This window comes from Benincasa hispida, chromosome 3 (assembly GCF_027475165.1).
Source record: "Benincasa hispida cultivar pf3 chromosome 3, pf3_genome.v1.1, whole genome shotgun sequence".
NCBI classification, from domain to species: domain Eukaryota; kingdom Viridiplantae; phylum Streptophyta; class Magnoliopsida; order Cucurbitales; family Cucurbitaceae; genus Benincasa; species Benincasa hispida.
In genome coordinates this window covers 38,882,781-38,902,713 of record NC_143480.1, presented here as the reverse complement: position 1 = coordinate 38,902,713, position 19,933 = coordinate 38,882,781, and the positions used below count along the sequence as shown (strand labels likewise).

Genomic DNA, 19,933 nt, shown 5'->3' with positions numbered 1-19,933 from the left:
AAAAACCACAATTCTTGCTCCGATCTTCTTTATGAACAATTCAAAACTCAAACAGACTTTGAATACAGACTCGATAATGATTATTAATGCCCAAAAACGCAGGGGCCTTTACAAATAACCGCAAATATAAAAGAATTAAAACAAACTGAGCTAATATCCATGAAAACATCCATAAATCTGCACATCCACAGTAATTTAACGATTAAACAGTGTAGAAATGCACCCACCAAGAATGTATTTGCAATTCTTTTGCAGCAATGAATTGGAATATCAAAAAATCGAGTGCTAATTGAAGGAACTCTTGTTCAAGAGTACCTACAAGCAGAAGCAAATCTTTCCAATTCATTGTGACAGAATTATCACATATACATTCAAACATACTTTCATAATGCAAAAGGCATCAAGAAATCATACAAGATGAAGATTTCTTCTTCACAGCGAGTCTAAAGCCCAACCGTCTACCTCAAACAGTCACCACTCGAACAGAAGGAAATGGAGAAGACAACACCACTTAAAGCCCTCAGTATTCTTGGAGTGAGAATCCAAAGTGAGGGCTTTGTTCGGATTTGGTAGAGGGAAGGAGGAAGAGCGACCGTACACAACGATCAAGCAAGTAGGAGATGCGGTCGTCTATCTGATGGCGGTAGATTGGAGGTTAATTTTACTCGACAACCAAAATCCCATGGACGCGGTATGCGATGCATGTTCCTAAGATCTGCGTTGATAGTCATGCGTCGGAATGAAAAATGCGTTAACGAATGTATGCGATGACCATGCGTCCTGCCACAAGTTTTCTTGTGCTGGAACCAAGTATAATTCCAACGCAAGTTTCTTGAGTAATCCGAGGTCGAACACAAGGACTTGTAACTATATATTTGCGGTGATGTGCATGCGGCGGTTTAAATAGAAGAATGAAGGGGATGTTGCTAAATTAATCCTACTCCTACTCCTATCTAACAGACAACGCAATGAGAATATGCATGAAAGGTAGAGATAAGACAAACCTTGACATGAAATAAATGTATGGAAAATTAGATAAAATGTGGAGATGTTTTCATTGCAACCCTTAAAAGTGACTACGAGGGCAACCCTAGTCAACACAAGCCAATGCGATCATGCAACACACATACAATAGTAAACCACCTCTCGGTGCAAATGCTACGGCTTCTATTGCTAGAACACATGCGATATATGCGCTAAGTCTATAGGGCCTACACATAAACCTCTATTCCTATTTATGCAATGACAAAATGACATCCACACAAATATGCAACCACATAATATCATACCTATTCCTAAGGTGCATGCGATGCAGTGTTGACAAACAGAGCTTATCTCTAAGTCCCTATCTCTTGCTTATGCCGATCTAATCTCTCTCGAGTCTAGATTCTAACCTAGCTTTCTCGAGTCATTAGGTTCTTTCTATAGACTCTCTCTCGAGTAGCTCTAAAGTGGTGTTGGGCACAACATAAAGCAAGACAAACGCATGAACTTGGTTGACGCGATGTTGTTACTATCCCTAGTGAACAACGCATACCTTGCTTAATGCGTCCAACCACTTACCTTCCTTGCCAGTTGATTGTTGCTGACTTTACTCATAGACAAGCAATGCGTTAGCCTATAAATAGGTGTTGCAGCAGCTTCACACTAAGCAAATAAGGTTACTCACACACTCTCGCAACGTACACCTCTTGGTGGGTTGCTACATATTTCATATTCCTAATCCACATGACTAAGTATGTAATACCCAAGCACTCCCACTAAGTGTTGCAATGAAAGTAAAGATGCTAAGCAAAGAAGATGGAGATGAAGTTGAAGGAAACAGAGAAGTGCATTGAAAATAGATTGTATTAATTCCTTAATTCAAAATGTCATACAATACAATATAGAAAAAGGAAGGAAAAAGAAATAACCGGCTGGAAGCAAAATTTGCTTCCAGCAGATGTGCGTCAAGGCTGCCGGTGGTGCCATGGATGAGCGAAGAAGCTGACTTTCTCGAGATCTATCTCCAGTCGAAGGCTCCGGTCGTCACTCGGAATGGATGAAAGAGGTGAAGAACTCTCAGCGTCTTCTCACGTATTTTGTCTGGATCACAAGGATCCGCTCTAGGCGAACCTCAGACGAAAACCCTGGATAAAATGAATTTTAGCTCATCGGCTTCTGTTTATAGAACTTGGATCGTCAACAACATTAATTGGACTGCTCTGAGTCTGACGTTCGGCGCGTTCGTCCTTTCTGAACCTTTGCCACTAACGGCGTGGTAGGTTAAATGTCAACATCAGTTTTTGGATTTTCTCGAGGTAGATGCGTTGATGCGTTCATTCCACCTACCTTGCGTTGATCCATTAGTTTGTGTTATCGCGTAGCCACAATCATTCAATGGTTGCATTCGCTTAATACCGCAACTCTACACGATGATCGCAATCGCTTAACGAGCGCAACTTCCATGCGATGGACGCATACGACTGATTACTGCAACATCCATACGTTGATCGATGTGTTTGCCTCTGTGATGGAGTGTTTCTCCACATGCGGTCGTCTATGCGGTGGTTCGATTTTCGGATAGAGTGTTTCTCCATATGCGGTCGTCTATGCGGTGGTTTGGTTTCCGCGGTTGCATTCATTTCCTGCATTAGCTACAAAAATAGAACATTGAACGCATAATTAACGCGAAGTAACGGGTTAGCTAAGATTCATCATGCTGATCGACGCAAACTCTTTTTCTCATGAATTCATATCATGATCGACGCAATTTATGCCTAACAACCTTCATAATTCTAAGTAAAAGGCCTAAGATGACATGCATTTCTGCATGTCATCACTATCGCATAGACAATATGCTTGATCGTTTAGGTGAAGTATACAATCGTGTAATAAAAGTAAGCGATTGTCTATACGATCATGTAGGAAAAGGTAAACGGTCGTCTAAACGATCGTGTAGGAAAAGGGTGAGTGATCGTCCAAAACGATCGCGTAGGAAAAACTAAGCGATCGTCTATACGATCATTTAGTAAATATTAGGAGCTAAATGATCGCTTAGGACAAAGGTAAACGATCGTTTAGGTAATAGCGCGCGACGATGTAATCGGTATGCGATCGCTTAGAAATATCGTATATGTAAGTGATCGTGCAGTCCCTATCGTGTAGGCACTGATTTTCTAAATGATGACACTATCTTTTTCACAATACCCGCGCACACCAAGATCAACACACCATCTGCTATTTATAATGCACTCATACGTTATTTAGAACGAAGAGATGCCTTCCCATTTCCTTTATAACCATCCAATGAATGTGATCTTATCACATTCATAACTTATAAATTAATATCAAATATTAATTATAATATTTTTCCTCTACTAGATATAAATCATATTTATATCCAATTTCCTCCAAACTAATGTATTTCATACATAAAGTTAATTATATCATATTTAATTAACTCATTCAATTATATCATATATAATCGAACTCCTTCTTGTCAATTTGAACATTTCAAATTGACCCAAAAACTGACCCTCAACTTGTATCCAAGCTACCAAGGGGACCTTATGAACCTATGGCTCGAAGCTCCAACGGTACGTGAATAGCTAATTAAACTCTTTAGTCACGATATCCACCATCCGTTCACTGCCAGGCATTCCACTAAAGACCGAAAGATACTTTAACACGTCCTTCTCCCACTTACTATGAATACTTTTCCTATTCACCTTGGTCTTGACTCATACAAACACTTTTCGATGGGAGGCCGCATCTAGAACGACATGAAGCCGAGCATGGATCTCACGGTATGAACTCTTAGGGACGTGAGAGCTAAAATTTGATATATCCCATATACAAATTTTCTCCCACTAAAGTTTTCTACTATTTTAGGGTTTTATTATACGTAGTTAAAACTCTGACTATTGAATCTATCAAAGTTATTCTTAATTTGCTCAATATAACATTTATATTGCATGTTTTAACAATAGTTGATTTTATTTATTAAACTATTTAATAAAATCAATCATCTATTGCATGCTTATAAAATATTTACCTAATTCACCTTCCATGTCGGTTCTCAAGTGAAAGTGTTCCATTTTCGTCAACTTAAATACCCCGTCTAGACATAACATTTCTTAGACAATGGTCCCTTATGACAATTATGTTATGAACTTAATCTTTTAATGGAATTAATTTTAATCCTATTAAAACAAATTAAAAGATTAACCTATTTTTGATCTCATTAGAAATACTTCTAATATAAATTTAGGTGAATTGATTTTAAACCATTTAAAAATAATTTGGACCTATGTTTGCATGCAACTCTTGATTATAGATTTTTATCTATTCTATTAAACATATAACACTTATATTTTAATGCCTTATTAAAACATATAATTTGTATCTAATGATGTCGATCAAATATAACAATTATATTTATCTAAGTAGTGTCATGCTCAATGAAAGGTTCATTTTCATTGAAAAAATTTAACATTTATATTTGTCATCCATAAAAATTAAAAAAAAAAAAAAAACATATTCATCACTTCACCATACATTATAACATTTATAACATTGTATGATGCATGAACATGCTTAATTAATCATACATCAAAATAATATAACACTTATATTATTATGCATGGGCATGCTAATAAAATCATGCAATTATAAATAATATAACACTTATAGTAAATATGATGCATGAAAATGTTTATCCTAAGGTGGGATTTTGAATCTATATGCCATATATTATATAGTATAAATTCAAACATTAATTTAAACATACATCCAATGTATAATAAATTAAAATAAATAGCAAATTTTGAACCGTAAAAAATTAACTAAATTAATATAACTAATTTATATTAATTCAATTAATAAAAATGACCGTTGGACTCCTCACGTGCGCCTGTGAAGTCGAAGCGTTGCAATGCTGTGGGGTAGCATTGCAATGCTTTGCAACGCTATAGATATTGTTTGTCTCGCCTAGCCCCCTAGTGTCGCAATGCTTTGATAGCAGCATTGCATTGCAGCTCAGAAAGCTCCTTTTTGTTGCGTTTTACTTCGAATTTGGATTGAAAACCTCCGCTTCTCACCGATCTTTTTATCAACTCTTGCTCCTTGATTGACACAGACTTGCAAACTCGATAGCAAAACATAAATGATCAAAAAACAACGGGCTCTTACATTTTAATTGGATTAAAACATAAAGCTAAGTACCAGAAAATGTAAACACACAATCTTGCAAACCTAACATTTAAAATGCAAATTAAAACCAACCTTCCTTCATTGATTTTTGTTTCCAAAATGTGAAAAATAAAATGCAACAAAGTGGCTCTGATACCAATTGTATGGACCGAATCACGAGTGAAAACGTGAGGACGACTTGCATTCAGTTTTCCCATTTAAAGAAACAAAAGACAGCAAGCTTAAACAGAGCAGAATAGGATAAACATCATACTTAGCATGTATTATAAAGGAGAAATAAAGGGATGAACGATTCTTACCTTCGTAGATTCTCAAACTTCTCAAAATTCCTCTTGTTCTTCATACGAATATCTTCTCAATGATCACCGACACTATCATAAGAATAACTTTGATATTCTCTAGGATTCTAAGAGTTGGATGAGTGGTCTCCAACCCTTATAAGAGAAAGAGGTAGAAAGATCGTAGAGAGAGTGTAGAGAAGAATTATTTTGAAGGCTAGGATATATCTTTTTGCACTAAAATAAATGCTTGCTCTAAAGGGCTAATAGGATGAATTTATATGGAGAAAGATTTTACCCCTTCTCCAAGTATTTTCCTTTTCACCCTTGATGCCAATTAATTAAATAACTCCTTATTTAATTAATTGGCACATTAATTAAATAATCACATATTAAATCTAATTTAATATATATTTAATTAATTAATATATAAACGTTGTTTCCACCTCTCTAATATTATAATTAATTAAATCTTCATGAATCTAATTCACATGAATTAAATATTTAAATCTTATTCAAATATTTCTCTTTAACATAATTTGAATTATATATCACATCTATTATTAATTACAATTAATTAAATCTTCATGAATCTAATTCACATTAATTAAATATTTGAATCTCATTTAAATTTTTCTCTCTAACATAATTTGAATTATAGATCACATCTGTAATTAATTATATATTATCATATTAATATATAGTTTCCTCAGTTGATTTGAACAATTCAAATAATTCTTCATTAATATCCTTTAGTGAGTTAACAAGGGGACTTTGTGGACCTACAGATCAGAAGCTCCAATGATATGAAATTAATTGGCTAAATTAATTAACCAAATTAATCAATATTCGTTAACTGTGGGTACACTCCACTAAAGACCCACAACTATACTTTTTTCACTATGGATATATTTCTGTATCCACGAATACTGACCAGTAACAGCAAGTTAGTCATTTAACACCAGTTAGGTTAAATTACCATTTTACCCCTAGGTTACCTTTGTAAAGTACCAGTGCTTCTTTAATGAACAACTTGTTACGGTCCAACTATTAAATAGAAACCTCTCTCGGTCCAGTGAAAGTAGGACTCTTTGTTCAAGTCCTAGAGACACCACTTGGAACACTCATCTACTTATCCTAAAGTCGAGAAGGAGTGAACTTCATCTTGTATTATAATGTTTCCAACTCTCCACTCAGTCTTGTCCCCAAAATGGTAGATTTATTGAGTCGGTAATCTGGCCACTCTCACCCTTACAAATCAAGGGATAGTCCATTGTAAACAGGAGTTCATGATACACTTAGGATTAAGACTAAGTTGCATAGGTCATCCTATTGAAATAGAAACCTAACTAGTCAACGGTGTTATATCTAATGGTTACTAATTCACAGTCCAGTCTTATGCAAACTCATTGCATAGGATACTACCACTCGCATGTCACCTGCACGAACGCGTTGGATCGTTGTGTTTGTATCAAATACAAAGTAGGTTGTATCCATAGTGTCATCAGAATAAGGTACCCAACCTTATCCTTATACTATAGACCCTTATGCTGTATCTTGAACATTGATCCCTTTATGTCTCTACACATAGTTCAAGACTCATAAGACAACCTCGAATGTTAGTTTATTGGATTTAGGGCTATTAAGACAAAAAAGAATACAACACAATCAATAAGATTAATTGAAAATAATATCAATAACACCTTTTTCTTGGTCTCCTCCACTGGATGGTTTTATTAAAATCAATGTAGACGCTGCTTGGAAACAAATTCCTTTACCTACCGATTTGGTTGTGGTTTGCAGAGATTACTCTAGTGTTATTAAAGTCTTAGCCTTGGAATGCTGTAAGTTTGTTCCTAATTCCACTACTGCAAAAATGAAGACCATTCGATTAGGAATTCAACTAGCAGAATCGATGGGATTTACAAAGATTATCATTGAACCAAACTGTTTGGAAGCCATTAATTTACTAACAAGGAAATCCATTTCTCATTGTAAAATTGAATGTTTGTTGGGGGAGATTTTATGTAATACTTCTACATTCATTTCAGTTTAGTTTGTCCATATTAGTAGAAGGATTAATTTGGTGGCTCGTGAAGCAGCGAAGAGAGCTAGATGTTATAAATTTTCAGGAGTTTGATGTAATAGTTTTCCAAATTGGGCAGTTTCCTTAGCCCAATCTGATGTATGCTCATCTAATTGCCCTTGAGGTTTATAAAATTTGAGGGATTCTTTTCATATATATATGTGTATGTATTTGACTATTTACTATTCTGATGAGTTCTAAGAGGAGATTTTTGTGTTGGAATGTTGATAGATTTTATGTTTTAACTTGAGGTTTTTGTTTATTTTTTGTTGGGAGAAAATTGGTGTAAGAATTGGACAAATAGGAGAAAAATGTGAGTATCTATATTTAGATGATAGAGGAAAAAGATATCTATATAATTTGTTTTCAAATTTGTTCTTTTCAAAGTCAAGAAAACTTCTAACAAATTGATCATTATACCAACAATGGGAACATATTTAAACTTTTTTTTGTAAGACTAAGAGTATTGATGCAACTTTTGAAAGTTCAATGATATTTTTCAAATGAGGATTAACGATTTGTGTTCATACATGAACATTAATGGTATTTTTGAAGTTTTTTAAACTTAAGGACATTTTTGAAACTTTTGAACGTTTAGGGGTATCTTTGAAACAAAACATTGATAACTTTCATCCAAAACTTACAATGTAAGTATAATTTTGAACTTGTTTTTTAAAGTTTAAGGGTATTTTGAAACTTTTGCAAGTCCAAGGATATTTTTGAAAAAGTATAAAGTTTAGTAGTATTTTGTATAATTTAGAGAAAAAAAATCTCCCAACACTAGCAAAACAATTTTTTTTTTCCTTTCAAATTAACAAATTAACTTTACTTTTAAAGCTTTGAATCTTTGTTTCTTTTCATCTATAGTTCTTCATGGTGCTAAGGCTAACTTGATTAAATGTGAACAACTCATAACTTATATTGAAAACTATACATACCATTGATGACAATACCTAGTTAAAGAAAAACACACTAGTCTTTATATAATATCAAGAGTAAATTTGTTTGAAGGAAATAGAACGTAACATACCTAAGAAAAAATATGCACATCAATAGAGTGTTTGTTATATACACTCCTAAATTAGAGTAGGTTGAGTTCATCATATATACTTTTGCCCATCTATCCTCTATTAACAAAACTATTCGCTTCATAAAAATTTTCAATTTTATGTATAGATCACGAGAACTATAAATTACATGTTATTCTAATATCTTAGTCATTTTTATTTTAATTTAATACTTTCCGAATAAGAAAAGTATAACGGATAATCTAGAGAAAATTAATATTCATAACTAATTTACTATAAGTTATACATTTGAACTAAGAAAGGCATTGTACACTTTTAATTTAATGGAAAGAATAGATATTTTAGTGCAAAAATAAACATAGTTCAGCTAACATATAGAACTTTTTAGCAATTAAGGGGTTGTTTGTGACATTGAATTGAGATAGAATGTATGGAGTTTATATGTCTATGGAGTTCATATATCTGTGGAGTTCATATGTTTGTGTTTGGAGTATAAAGTTATTTGGTTTGAGTTCATATGTTTGTATTCGGAGTGTAGAGTTATTTGAGTTCATAACTTTGTTTCACTCAAAGGCTCAAACTTCTTTCTTCTTTCGTCGTTCGGCTTCAGCTTCGTTTTTCTTCTATCGTTCAACTTCAGTCTGATGTTCATTTGCTCTGCTTCACCTCAAATAGTCGATTTCAGCGAGTTGTGTTCCTATGCTTCAGCTTCACCATCATCTCCTTCGTCTCTCTCTACCGACATCAATTTTAATTTTTAGTGGTAAGGTGAATCCAAACTTCAAATTTTAGGAGTTGTCTCTCTCTTTGTTACACAATCGATTTCAGCGTGTTTATCTCAAAATTTTTCATTCTTTAATTGTTATTATTATTTTTTAAATTTTAAATCTCTCAAATAGGAGACTCCGCTAGTTCTTGATATCTCAAATTCCAAGGAGAAAAAAAACACAACACAACAACCCGATAATCTGACCAACCTTATTCGGATAACCAATTCGGTCAATCCAAATTTTCGAATTAGTCTAAGAAATATCCTCGACCCAACCCAATCCAACTCGTGTATACGACTTAAGTAAAATACGATCTTGAATTCTTGTATAAAAATTACATGAAATGGAAACGAGTTTGCCGCCAAGTTTATTCTTAGTCCCTTTCAAGTTTCAACTTCTGAAACGAAAGACAAGTTTCATTTCGAAGTAATCGAGGCCATTGGAAGTTTTATCAATCATGGATTCCACTTTAAGTCTAAGCATATTTTTCACTTCTTAATTATCTATATTTATTATCATCCCCTAATTCAAACATTTCTTCACTCACTCACTCTGCAACTGCTCTGCCCCTCCTCTGTTCTTTCACCTCATGTCTAAGGATGTTGAACCAGGGTTTTCCGCCGGCGACTACTTCGACCAGCCCCCGGCTCCGTTCTTCGACGCCGATGAGCTTTTGCGGTGGTCCTTTTACAGGGCTGTCATCGCTGAGTTCATTGCCACGCTTTTGTTTTTGTACGTTGGAGTGCTCACTGTGATTGGAAACCAGAGTCAGTCTTCTGCTGCCGTATGCAGCGGCGTTGGCGTTCAGGGTATTGCTTGGGCATTCGGCGGCACCATCTTTGTTCTCGTTTACTGCACCGCCGGCATTTCTGGCAAGTTCTGCTGCTCTTTCCCCTTGTATTTTTGTTTGTTAAATCACTTTAAAACTCAAAAGTTTAAGTTGTCGTTACAATAAATTTGAGGACAAATGGTAAAACGTCTCTTTAAAACACGGTAGTAATTGATTACACACTCAACTTCTATACGTATTAAAATTAGACTCTCAAACTTACATAATATAGAAATTGTGTTACTTGGTTCAATGTTATCATTTAAAGTCTAGTTTCTACAATTATTAAAAGTTTGAAAGTCCAATTTTAATAAATCTATAAATTTGAAGGCTTAATCTTTATCGATGCTGTAATTGAAATTACCACCATGTTTTAGAATTGTTATTATCATTTACCCTAAATTTAATTATATTAACCATTCAAGACGTTCAATAGATTGACTTTTTTAAGGGGGAAAATGGCCGCAGTTAACTCAATTTGGGTTAGGTTATAATTTGTCTGAAAAATAAATGGTTTAAATTTATGTTTGAAACAAACATATTATAAAGCTTAAAAGGCTAAAAATAACATAAGAATGCATGTATTTATAAGGAAATTTTCAGAAATAGAAAAATAAAAGAAAATATTTATGCAAATAGCAAAATTTAATTATAGTTGTGATAGACATTGTTATCGATGTCTATTATATATAGACGCTGATAGAAGTCTATCACATCTGTCAGTGATAGAAACTGATATAAGTCTATTATTGATAGAGGTTAATAAAAGTCTATCATTCATACTATAAGTGATAGAAACTAATACAAGTTTATCATTGATAGAGGTTGATAGAAGTTTATCAACTTCTATCAATGTTTTTTTTTGCTATTTCTATAAATAATTTGACATTTTTCCTATATGTGAAACTTTCTGTTGGTTTCGGCTCCCTCCGACGGTCAAATTTGACAGCAGCAAACAGGCACGAACCCAATTGTCAGAAATATGGGATCTACAAAACAGAAACTCGTTACAGGATAAGTCGCGGATCTCGCTCTCTTAAGATATTTCACGAATTTTCCCAAGTGTGCAAGCAGTTCTACAAAAATGTCACGTCGTCTCCAGGATAAAATAACCTAGAAAACTATCTCGATCGGAAATGTACAGTACCTGACCAAAAAACCTCACACGCTTTAGATTGACTTGCTTGGAAATCTAAAACAAAAAAGCAGTGGGGGTCGAGATGGAATTCAAATTTTGAAAAGATAAAATGAATTAAGATGATCTGAAAGAGCTGAAGGCTTGTGTCTTTTATAGGCGTTAAGGGCCAACAGACACCAACGCAAAGAATGCCCAGCCAAGGAATGTGCAGCTGTGCAAAGCGCGCGGAAGACTTGACCGGCTTGGCTAGCGACAAGTGTTGGTTCTGTTGAAGGATTAAAAAAAATATTAAAGTAAAATAAAAGTAATCAATTATTATTATTTAAAAAAAAATAATCACACACACATCCAAAATTATTATTATTATTCCACATTTGTCTATCTCCCACTTCCTCTGAAATATGGATACTCCCTAGGGGCCCAAATTCAAAGTCCAAGATGGGAGTATAAGAAGGAGACTCCTCTTTAAAAAATAATCAATATGGGATTCTTAATCAAAAGTTTGTTCCTTTTCTTTTAAAAACTTGAATTTTCATCCAACAATCCTCACTTGAAAATTTAGAACATCTTACGACGTAGTGTAGATGATTTAGAATACACTAGCTCATGCTTTAAGACCTAGTACGTGTATGTTTTTTTCTTGTCTTTTAAAAACTTGATTTTCATCCAACAATTTCTCTATTTATCAACCATTAAAAAATTATCTTTAAAATGTAATTTTCATAATATAAATTAAAATTGAGTTAAAAATGTTAATTTTATACTTGAAAATTAATAAATTATAAATTAACTTTCCACTTTTTCTATTAGGCCAAGAGTTTATTATTTAATAAAATTTGTTTGATTTAATGGTAAAAGACAAATACTTAGTTGAAATTAATATTAATTATTAATTAAAAGGATAGTGACAAATATTCGACTAGAAGATCCTCTTGTATTTTTATAAATTATCATTAAACTAAAAACTTAAGTTGATAGAATTCTGTAAATCATTTCTAAATTTGGTTTCGTGTGAATGTGAATGGCAGGAGGACATATAAATCCAGCAGTAACATTTGGGCTGCTTTTGGGTCGAAAGGTTTCATTGGTCAGAGCTGTACTGTACATAATGGCTCAGTGTCTGGGAGCCATTTGTGGGTGTGGGCTAGTGAAGTCATTAAAGAAGGCTAATTTCAATGCCTTCAGCGGTGGAGCCACCGAGCTCGTCGACGGCTTTAGCCCTGGTGCCGGCCTCGCTGCTGAGATCATCGGAACCTTCGTTCTTGTATACACCGTCTTCTCTGCCACCGATCCCAAGAGAAAAGCCAGAGATTCCCATGTTCCCGTGAGTATTTTCAATGGAAAAATACACTTTTTGTTTTTTATTATTCTGAATTTCAAAGTGTTACATCTTTAGTCTTTAGATTTTGAGTTTTATTTCAATTTAATTTTTATATTTTAAAAAGTTACAATTTTATTATTGATATTTGATTTTTGTTTTAATTTGGTTCCTAAATTTTAAAATTTGTAATTTTAATTTCAATTTTTCAATAAATACCTATTTTCAGTCTTTAACATTAATGCCTATTAATTAATTTTTTATAACTATGAAATGAAGTTTTAAAATTAATTTTGATAGTGATAAAGAAATAGTGAAATTAATCATTATAATTCTTTTAATTCTTTAAACTAATTAATATACCCCTATTGAAAGTGAATATTAGTTAAAAATTAAAGTAAAAAACATAAATATTGAAACCTAAGCACCAAATTTGAAATAAAATTCAAAATTTAAAGGCAATAATGGTAACATTTTGAAATTTATGGACTAAATTGAAATTAAACTCAAAACTTGAACTAAAAGTTTAACAATTTGAAATTTGAAAACGAAATGCCTACAAAATTTAGACATTAAGCATCATTTGGTAACTATTTAGTTTTCTTAAGTATAATGGTTGAATTATTAGTCAAATTTCAAAAATAAAAAACAACTTTTTGAAAGAATTTTTTTTTGTTTTCAAAATTTAGCTTTTTTTTTTTTAATTATTAAGATAAAATAGATAACGAAAGAAGAAATTTGAAGGTAGAAATAATTTCAGAGGTTTAATTTTAAAAAACAAAAACAACAAATAAAATGGTTAAAAACGAACCTAAAAATGTAAATTTTCCTATTTTTAACTAACTATTATTAGGACATATTAGGACATACAAATTCTAATTCTGATCTCAATTACAAAGGTTCTAGCGCCTCTCCCAATTGGGTTCGCCGTGTTCGTGGTAAATTTAGCCACCATTCCGGTCACCGGCGCCGGCATTAACCCAGCTCGAAGCTTCGGCTCTGCAGTGATGTTCAACAACCACAAAGCTTGGGAAAACCATGTAATTTCTATCTTTTTTTTTTCTTCTTCTCAATCTTTAATCATACAATAATTTGAAGTTGTAATTCAATTTCAATTAATTTTTTGTTTGTTTGATGAACAGTGGATATTTTGGGTTGGACCTTTCATTGGAGCTGCAATGGCTGCAACTTACCATGAATTTGTTTTGAGAGGAGGAGCAGCTAAGACCTTAAAATCCTTCAAAACTTCCTCAATTTAATGGATCTTCTTCTTCTTACTTTATGGAATCACCACTCTAAATTTCCCTTTTCTTTGCAATGAAATAATCTATCATGAGAAAATTAGAAGAAGCAATGTTTTAAAATAGCGAAATGTTTTTAATTGCAATATTTTTTTTTTATATTCTTTTTTTAAAAAAATGCACACCATTTAAAAAAATTATATATCAAATTTAAATACTAACCCGAGTTTAGTTTAACTATCATAAATTATGCACTGTAGATCAACAAAATATTAGAAGTTTAAATTTCTTCCGTAATTATTAAAAAAAAAAAAAAAAAACCTTTGAATAACCTATAATGTGTGAGGAATTGAGCTAAGTTTCCAATTTTGACTATTAATTAGTTTAAAACCAATTAAAAGTTAAACGTTGAATGGAAATTCTAAAAATTGGGTCTTCTCAAAATAATAATAATAATAATAATAGAAACGGATCAAAATAGAGAAATCAGGCCCAATAAGCCCAAAATTGAGAAACTGAATGGATTAGTTTGGTCAAGCATACTTATCTATGCAAATGGACAGTCATGGTTTATTTATCATTTTTTTTAAGTTCAATAATATTGAGGACTCGAACATCTAAGTTCTGCCCTCTTAATCGATAATTTATATTTTATGATATACTCTTTTTCAATATTATATATTTTTAAATAAAAAGAATCAATATGAGCATAACTCAATTAGCTCATACTACTTTTATTTATGTATATTTGTAAGAAAAAATTTTACATTAAAAAAAAAAATTGTACCTAAACTTTCGTGGATTAACGATCTAGTCACCGAACTTAGTTTGTAGCGAGGACTTAATCTCTATGCTATCAAATTTGCAACAATTTAGTTCATGAATTTCATATATAACAATCATATATGTAAACAGATCAAATTATTAAAGACGGAAACATATATTTATAATCTGCAAAAACTAGTTGTTTTATGTGAAATTGATAAATAATTTTGAAAAAAGAATTCACAGAAAAGATTAATGGTTACAAATTCTAAAATATATATAGATAAATTGTAATATAATAAAATTTAAGATGTACTATATTATTAAAAACTTGAAACTACGTGAACTTAGATTATTAAAGAGTTAGAATTAAGTTGTTACATTTATGAAAATGGAGGGGAAAAGTGTTTTCAAACAAATTTTTAGTATATAAATATCAATAAAATATATGAATTATTAGTCACATGAAAAACACCAATAGAAATATAAATAAATTACATCTCCATCAACCAGGTATCTTTACCTTTTATTTCAACACATTAGTTTGAATTGAAGAATGTAAAAACAGTCACAGAAAATGACCTAACATTTTTTGGACCATTATAGTGCCAAAGCAATCTTCTTCTTGTTGCCTTTTGGCTTCCAATTGTATCTTAAAGAAAAATTATCTTTCACCATCACAAAAAACTATCTACCCAAAATCACAAAAACTTCACATACTTCCTAATCTCATCAAGTTTATAGTAATCGATTTTACAAATTTTTCTAGAGATGAAAAGTAGGGTTAAATGGTACATAATCCGAGCATAGTTTAAGAAATATGCTATACCATCACCATTTCAAAGATTGATAGTTTCATTTCCACTCCTACAACTATTGAACTAAAAAAAAAATAAACTTCTGATTGATACTTTTTAACAAGTTCAACGTGTAGACTTATAGAATTGTTTTTAACAAGTTTGAAGTTTCAAAAAGTTATTGACAAGTTCATGAACTTTTAAATTTTTGTTTATTTAAATTTGTATTTTAAGAAGTTCTCAAGATACCTCTCAATTTTGATTATAAGACAAGGCCTAAGGAATTTATTAAATTTTTCTTAAACATACATTGATGTTTACCCAACATTTGGGGGGGGGGGGATTTAGATTAGTATATATTCGTCTAATTGTTTAGAGGTTGTTCGACTTTTGAGTCGAATAGAGAAAACTACACTGTTGCGAAGAGAAGTCTTTTAGTTAACTTCTTCGATGGAAGTGTAATAATGTTTTTGTAACATCAATCAATCAAAAAATGTTGTTGCTAACGATTTTGTTTGTTGGATGATGACTGGGACTTATTCCGTTTATTGGCTAATAGATTCTCTCAAGATCTCTTAGCTTGACGATGATAGACATTCTTTTTCTTTTGATTAACTTCCCTTATAATTAAAAAATGACCAAACTTCTAATTTAACTTAAAATCTTTTACATTTCTTTTTTGGTAAGAAAGATAGTTAATATGATGATGATGGATGGTTAGGGTTTATATTGTAGGCCAAATTGAAAAAGAGGGGTTTAGAACTTTTAGAATCAGAAAATGGTGAGACAAGAAAAGGACAATTGGGGAAAATGACATTACAGAAAGAAAAGATATTTTGACTTTGCTTTCACCAAAGATATATATTTGTTTGTGATTGTGGGATTGTGGAGGACTGTCCATCTCTTTCAAATACAATCCATTGGATCTTCAAATCCCCCCCCAGTACACTTCAATTATTTTAGGTCACATTTACTTGATCGTAATAAAAATTGGTGTAATCGTAATGAAATTTTATTGATGGATCAATTGTAATGAATCTAAATCGTAAATATAATTGGATTACTTTTGATCAATTTCCTTAAAATTGTGAATTTTGATACCTTTATTGTTACCGTTACTATTACCATTACCGTTACCTAATAATAAATATGTCAAAATTTTCTCAAACAGTAACAAGAATGGTAATCATAACGACAACAATAACAATACGACGTAATTTCCAGATGCAATTGAAATTAGCACGCTCCACTTGTCAATCAATTTACGTTTTTTAATTATATATTTGGAAGTGGGCTCATGTATCAGTGCGGATGCCGAACATAAGTAAACAACACCAATGATAATCAAATGGGATCCACTTTTCATCTATTACCCTTTGGACCAAAGTAAATGTGGCCTTAGTGTTAAAATATTATTTTCATGTATTTTAGATTTTTTATTTAATTTTATTATTTTAAAAATTATTTTTTACTGAAATTAGTTCAATAATAATAAAAACAAGAGTGGTCATGCAACTAAAAATATATTAAAGATTTATATAAAAAAAAATACTAATAAAGGTTTTTTTTTTTTTGTTAAAAACAATCAACAACAAATTAACAAATATTGACATTTTTAAAATTTAGGACTTTGCATTTTTTTTGGTCTCTATGTTTTAAAATGTTAGTCTTTTATCCTTAATTGCTAAGTTTCAAAATGTTATATTTTTATCTTATTCTGTTTTTTAATTTAATTTTCATTTGGTCCTTAGATTTCAATATTTTACATTTTATTCTCAAATTTTCACTCATATTTAGTTTTTGGTGTTAACTAGCTATTAATAAGTTAATTAAAAATAAATATGATGTAAAAAAATTTAAGTAATTTTAGTAGTGATAGAAACTTGGTGAAAACTAATATACTTATAATTAATTTATTTTTCTTAAATTAATTAATTAACATTCGCACAACAGATCAAAAGTGGATATTTAATAAAAATGACATAAGTGTATATTCTGAATTTATAAACTAAATAGAAACCAAAATTTAAAACTCAAAACTAAAAATATAACATTTTGAAATTTAAAGAAAAAATGAAAATAAAATTAAAATTTTAGAGGCTAAAAAGATTTTTTTCTAAAATTTATTAAAAGTAAATGAACTAAAATTAGAATAGGTTTAAATCTTATTTTGGTTCCTGAACTTTGAATCTTGTTCTATTTTAATTCTTAAATTTTCAAAAATGTCATTTTTAGTCCCTAAATTTTTAGAAAGCATTTATTTTGGTCTCTAATATTTTAAAAATGAAATATGCTTAAGGATGAAATTGCATCTAATATGAGTTGAGTAAAATGAAGGTGAAGTAAAATTATTAACAATCTACGTGTCAAAATAGTGAACGACCAAAATCTTGGATGCAAAATGATTTTTGAGATTTCTTATAGAAAATCGTTTTACCATCTAATTCAAAATTGAAACCACTAAATTTTTTAATATGGTTAACCTAAGTACATTTTGAAAATTCAAAGACGTTTTTAAAAGTTTAAGATGAAAATAGAACATGATTGGAACTTAAACTTAAAAGGTCTAAACTAGAATATAAAACCTAAAGTATAAGGGCGAAACAGTATTTTAACCCTATTTTAACTCTAAAAGTGAGTCCACGCTTTAACTTGCAGGCGGAGTGGCGTCGTTTTCGAGCTTTCTCGATTAACAAGTTGCGCGACAGTAGCCGCGCTGGCGCTGCCCATATTAATCATATTCTATGTATCTCTACAATAATACTCCAAACAATATATGTATATAATAAAGTTTTTATTAATGAACATATGATATGGTCATGGGTAAAATGAAATGCATGTTGGAATTTTATATTTCGTTTGTTCGTTACTTTTTAAATACCTAACATTAAATAATTTGGACATGTGAATTTCCAAGTGTGAATCTGCTGAATGTATACAGTATCTAGATTTTACTAAAATAGTAATAACACATACTCTATAATTAATAATATTATATTGCCTACTTGTTAAAAATAATTAAGGTGGGTTTGATGCTTTTGAGTTTTGACCAAAAATGTAACTTTGTTATATCGTATCATTTTAATCCACTTCATACTGATTTCATTCTTAAAAATAAATATCTCGTTTGATAATTATTTGTTTTTTATTTGTTTTTTTAAAAATTTAAATTTATAAATATTACTTTTTTTAAAAATTTTGTTATCTATTTATTCATGTTTTCAAAAATAGCAAAGTTTTGAAAACTTTTATAAAAAAATAGTTCTCAAAATATAATCTATACTTCTTTCAAGGAATTTGACTAAGAATTTAATTATGTCTTTAAGATAGATGAAAATTATTATAAATCAAATAGGAAAAAACACAGAAATTTCATAAGTATAAAACTAAAAACGAATTCATTATCAAACAAAATCCTATATTTTTAGTTTTCAAAACGTGGATTTTTTAAAATATTAATAAAATATGGATAATAAAATAAATAAATTCATAAGTAAAAGTAGTATTTATCATAAGTTCATTTCTTTTTAATAAACTTACTAAAAGCTGTTTCTTGTTCAGTATCTTACTTACAAATATGCAGTGTGATTTTTAGTGATTTGAGTGTTTTTTGTCTAACAAACGTAGTTACTTCTACTTCTATTTATTATTAGTTCAACAATTATAGGTTTAGCCAAAACGTGCATAGTTGAATCGATATTACAAGATGTGTTAGTGATCAAGAGGTATATGATTTGAAACTCTTGTTCCTATTATACTAATACAACTATTTAAATTGAGATTTTAAAATATGATTTTGGTGTTTCTAATTAATTGTGATTAAATTCAAATTTTTACCTCTCATTATTTGATAAAGGGTAATTAATGTTATAAAAGAAAACAAAATGTGTGTTTATATATAGGGTTAAAAATTTGAGTATATAAATATTCATATACAATAAATTGAGAATAGGAGTTTAAACTTCTTCGACTTCAAAGAAAATAGTATATATCAATTATTTAGTCAAACTCGTTTTATTAGTTATGATTTAACAATGAGAAAACCCTTCTAAATTGTGTTTTGGTGAGAAAAAAAAATAGATCTAACTTCGTCATTTTAAAATTTAAAATTGTATATTTTAATTTTAAAAATATTATATATATAAATTACAACTTCTGTTTTGTACTTTTTAACGGGGAAGGAAAAAGAGATCTTTTAAAGGACAACCAATCTAAATATATTTTTATAAAATTACAAGGATGGTTGGACAATTTATAGTAAGATTGTAGACAATACATGATTTTGATTATTAATTATTGTGCACTAAAAATTAGAGGCATTGTTCATACATGAGATTTGATGTCAGGTGTTAAATCTCCAAGTTGAAAGTTTAGAACTATATATCATGTGTTATGAGAATTTATTAGCATATTTAATGAGTTTGACTTGTATATTTATATTAGGTTTTAGAGACATGGAATATTTCATAAAAAAGCTTAATTATTAAATA

The 19,933-nt window shown here is 30.6% G+C and overlaps 1 protein-coding gene across 1 annotated transcript; it reads left to right on the top strand.

Moving 5' to 3' along the window:
* Positions 1-9,919: 9,919 nt before the first annotated feature.
* LOC120074090 (aquaporin PIP2-2-like) lies at positions 9,920-13,899 on the top strand. The gene is made up of 4 exons (XM_039027083.2): positions 9,920-10,227; positions 12,351-12,646; positions 13,540-13,680; positions 13,783-13,899. The coding sequence occupies exons 1-4, from the start codon at positions 9,945-9,947 to the stop codon at positions 13,897-13,899; spliced, it is 837 nt and encodes a 278-aa protein (XP_038883011.1). The 5' UTR covers positions 9,920-9,944.
* The last annotated feature ends 6,034 nt before the right edge of the window (positions 13,900-19,933 follow it).